Source organism: Ammospiza caudacuta, chromosome 5 (assembly GCF_027887145.1).
Source record: "Ammospiza caudacuta isolate bAmmCau1 chromosome 5, bAmmCau1.pri, whole genome shotgun sequence".
Taxonomy (NCBI): Eukaryota; Metazoa; Chordata; class Aves; order Passeriformes; family Passerellidae; genus Ammospiza; species Ammospiza caudacuta.
In genome coordinates this window covers 1,464,821-1,467,116 of record NC_080597.1, presented here as the reverse complement: position 1 = coordinate 1,467,116, position 2,296 = coordinate 1,464,821, and the positions used below count along the sequence as shown (strand labels likewise).

Below are 2,296 nucleotides of genomic sequence, written 5' to 3'. Positions count from 1 at the left end.
CAATAATGTGTGAAAAAGCATAAGATCACACCTTGGTGAAACTTGCAGATTTCCTGCATAATCCGACAGTGAGCTCTTGTCAGGTTTTGACTATATGTAAAGTGAGAACAAAGTTTCCAGAAGCAAAGCGCGAGCCTTGGATGCGTTTGGAGTGGCTGGGCGGGGATTGTGCCCTGACGTGGCTCCGAGCCTGGCTCTGAGCACTTCAGCCCCACTAAAGTGCCCAGCAGGTCTCCTCTGGGGCTTGAAATTGGGCAAAAGCTTCAGCTCTTTGCTGAATGGGAGCTTTCATTTTACTGGTGCTGAGGAAGACCTTCGAGTAAATAATTTTTTACAAACCATCAGTGACAGGATGAGTTTTCTGTACCATGCAGTAGGATGGGTCTGGTGACACAGCCAGGCTCTGGGAAAGGTTTATGGCCATGGCTCTCTTCACTGGCCTGAGGGCACGTTGGTGCCAAGCTGGTTTGGCTGAAGGAAGTGGGAATATTCAGTTTCTATTTCAGTTTTTCTTGCTCTCCATGCAAAATGAGCACCAGCAGGGCCTTTGCCTGGGCCCTGGTTTTGGCTGTACCAGATGTTAGAAGGAATTGCTGGGTGAGGTCCTTCCATCAGGCAGGAGGCCTGACCAGGGAGCCCCAGCAATCCCTGGCATGGAGACCAACAGGTCCCATGTATTAATGTGCTTTTTAATATGCTTTTAGATTAGTATTGTTCAAAGAGTCTACCCCAGTGAAAATAAGCTTCATGCAACTGATCGGTCCTCCAGAGCAAAAAATGTGCATTCTCTCCTGCTTTCCTCCCAGCTTTACTCTGTCTCCTTTCATTTTTTATAACCAGTGAGGCTGTGTTTCAAGTCCCTGCCCACCATTTCCAAAATGTGTGATATATTTGTTAAGGATTTGGAATTTGGGCTGCTTCGATATAACTTTGTGTAGGTTTTGTAGAAACACCTGACATGTGTGTTTAGTTCCTAAACACCTTCTGTGCTTGATTTATCCTCACAGGTTGTCAAGGTATTCAGATGACCTGAAACTGAGGAAGTGAGAGGGAGCTCAGCTGGCAAAAGTCTGACATTGAGTCTGACTGCGGCTCAAATTTGTTTTGCAGAGTTGAGCCCAGGCTGCGTGGGCGGTGAAGAAAGCCTTCTTCACTTCACCATTGTATCCAAAAATCTCTGAGCAGCAGGGATTTTTTGCAGGTGATGAATAACCTAGTTAGCTCACATTGATTGCATGGGTGACAGCTTTCCTTGGAGGAGCCATGGTGGGGATTTGTGTTCCTGGGTTCCTCGGTGAGGATTTGTGAGCCTGGGTTCCTTGGTGGGGATTTGTGAGCCTGGGTTCCTCGGTGGGGATTTCTGTTCCTGGGTTCCTTGGTAGGGATTTGTGAGCCTGGGTTCCTCGGTGGGGATTTCTGTTCCTGGGTTCCTTGGTAGGGATTTGTGAGCCTGGGTTCCCTGGTGGGGATTTGTGAGCCTGGGTTCCTTGGTGAGGATTTCTGAGCCTGGGTTCCTCGGTGGGGATTTGTGTTCCTGGGTTCCTCGGTGGGGATTTGTGTTCCTGGGTTCCTTTGTGGGGATTTGTGTTCCTGGGTTCCTCGGTGGGGATTTGTGTTCCTGGGTTCCTCGGTGGGGATTTGTGTTCCTGGGTTCCTTTGTGGGGATTTGTGTTCCTGGGTTCCTCGGTGGGGATTTGTGTTCCTGGGTTCCTCGGTGGGGATTTGTGTTCCTGGGTTCCTCGGTGGGGATTTGTGTTCCTGGGTTCCTTTGTGGGGATTTGTGTTCCTGGGTTCCTTTGTGGGGATTTGTGTTCCTGAGTTCCTCGGTGGGGATTTGTGTTCCTGGGTTCCTCGGTGGGGATTTCTGTTCCTGGGTTCCTTGGTGGGGATTTGTGAGCCTGGGTTCCCTGGTGGGGACACTGGGTGGGAGCTCCTCTTTGGGAGGACCTTTGGGAGGTTCTTTGGGAGATCCTCTCAGGCAGAGAAACCATGACCTGGACATCTGACCACCATACATGAATTACTTCTTTACATTTGCCATTGCTGTTGGCCATGGCTCAGCAGCTTGGCTTCAGAACTTTTACCCCCACTGGATATATTTTTAAGGTCCTGTTATCCCCAACTGTGATCACCAGGCAGATCTTGAGGTTAGATATGTGGAAGATGCTCCCAACCCAGAGTCCCTGTGTGTTGTCACAGAATTTCCCTTCCCTTTGGCTGGCCTGATGGTGTCACCTGGGGTGACAGGCCAGTCCTGTGTGCCCTGGAGGTGCCTTGCTAGGCTGAAGGAGGGTTT

General features: G+C 50.0%; 1 protein-coding gene across 1 annotated transcript; it reads right to left on the bottom strand.

Moving 5' to 3' along the window:
• Positions 1-1,217: 1,217 nt before the first annotated feature.
• Positions 1,218-2,054, bottom strand: LOC131557729 (sporozoite surface protein 2-like). The gene has a single exon (XM_058805156.1). The coding sequence runs from the start codon at positions 2,052-2,054 to the stop codon at positions 1,218-1,220; it is 837 nt and encodes a 278-aa protein (XP_058661139.1).
• Between the last annotated feature and the right edge of the window lie 242 nt (positions 2,055-2,296).

Coding starts and splice junctions, on each gene's coding strand:
- LOC131557729 (XM_058805156.1), bottom strand. CDS start 2,054: ATGGCCAACAGCAATGGCAAATGTAAAGAAGTAATTCATGTATGGTGG.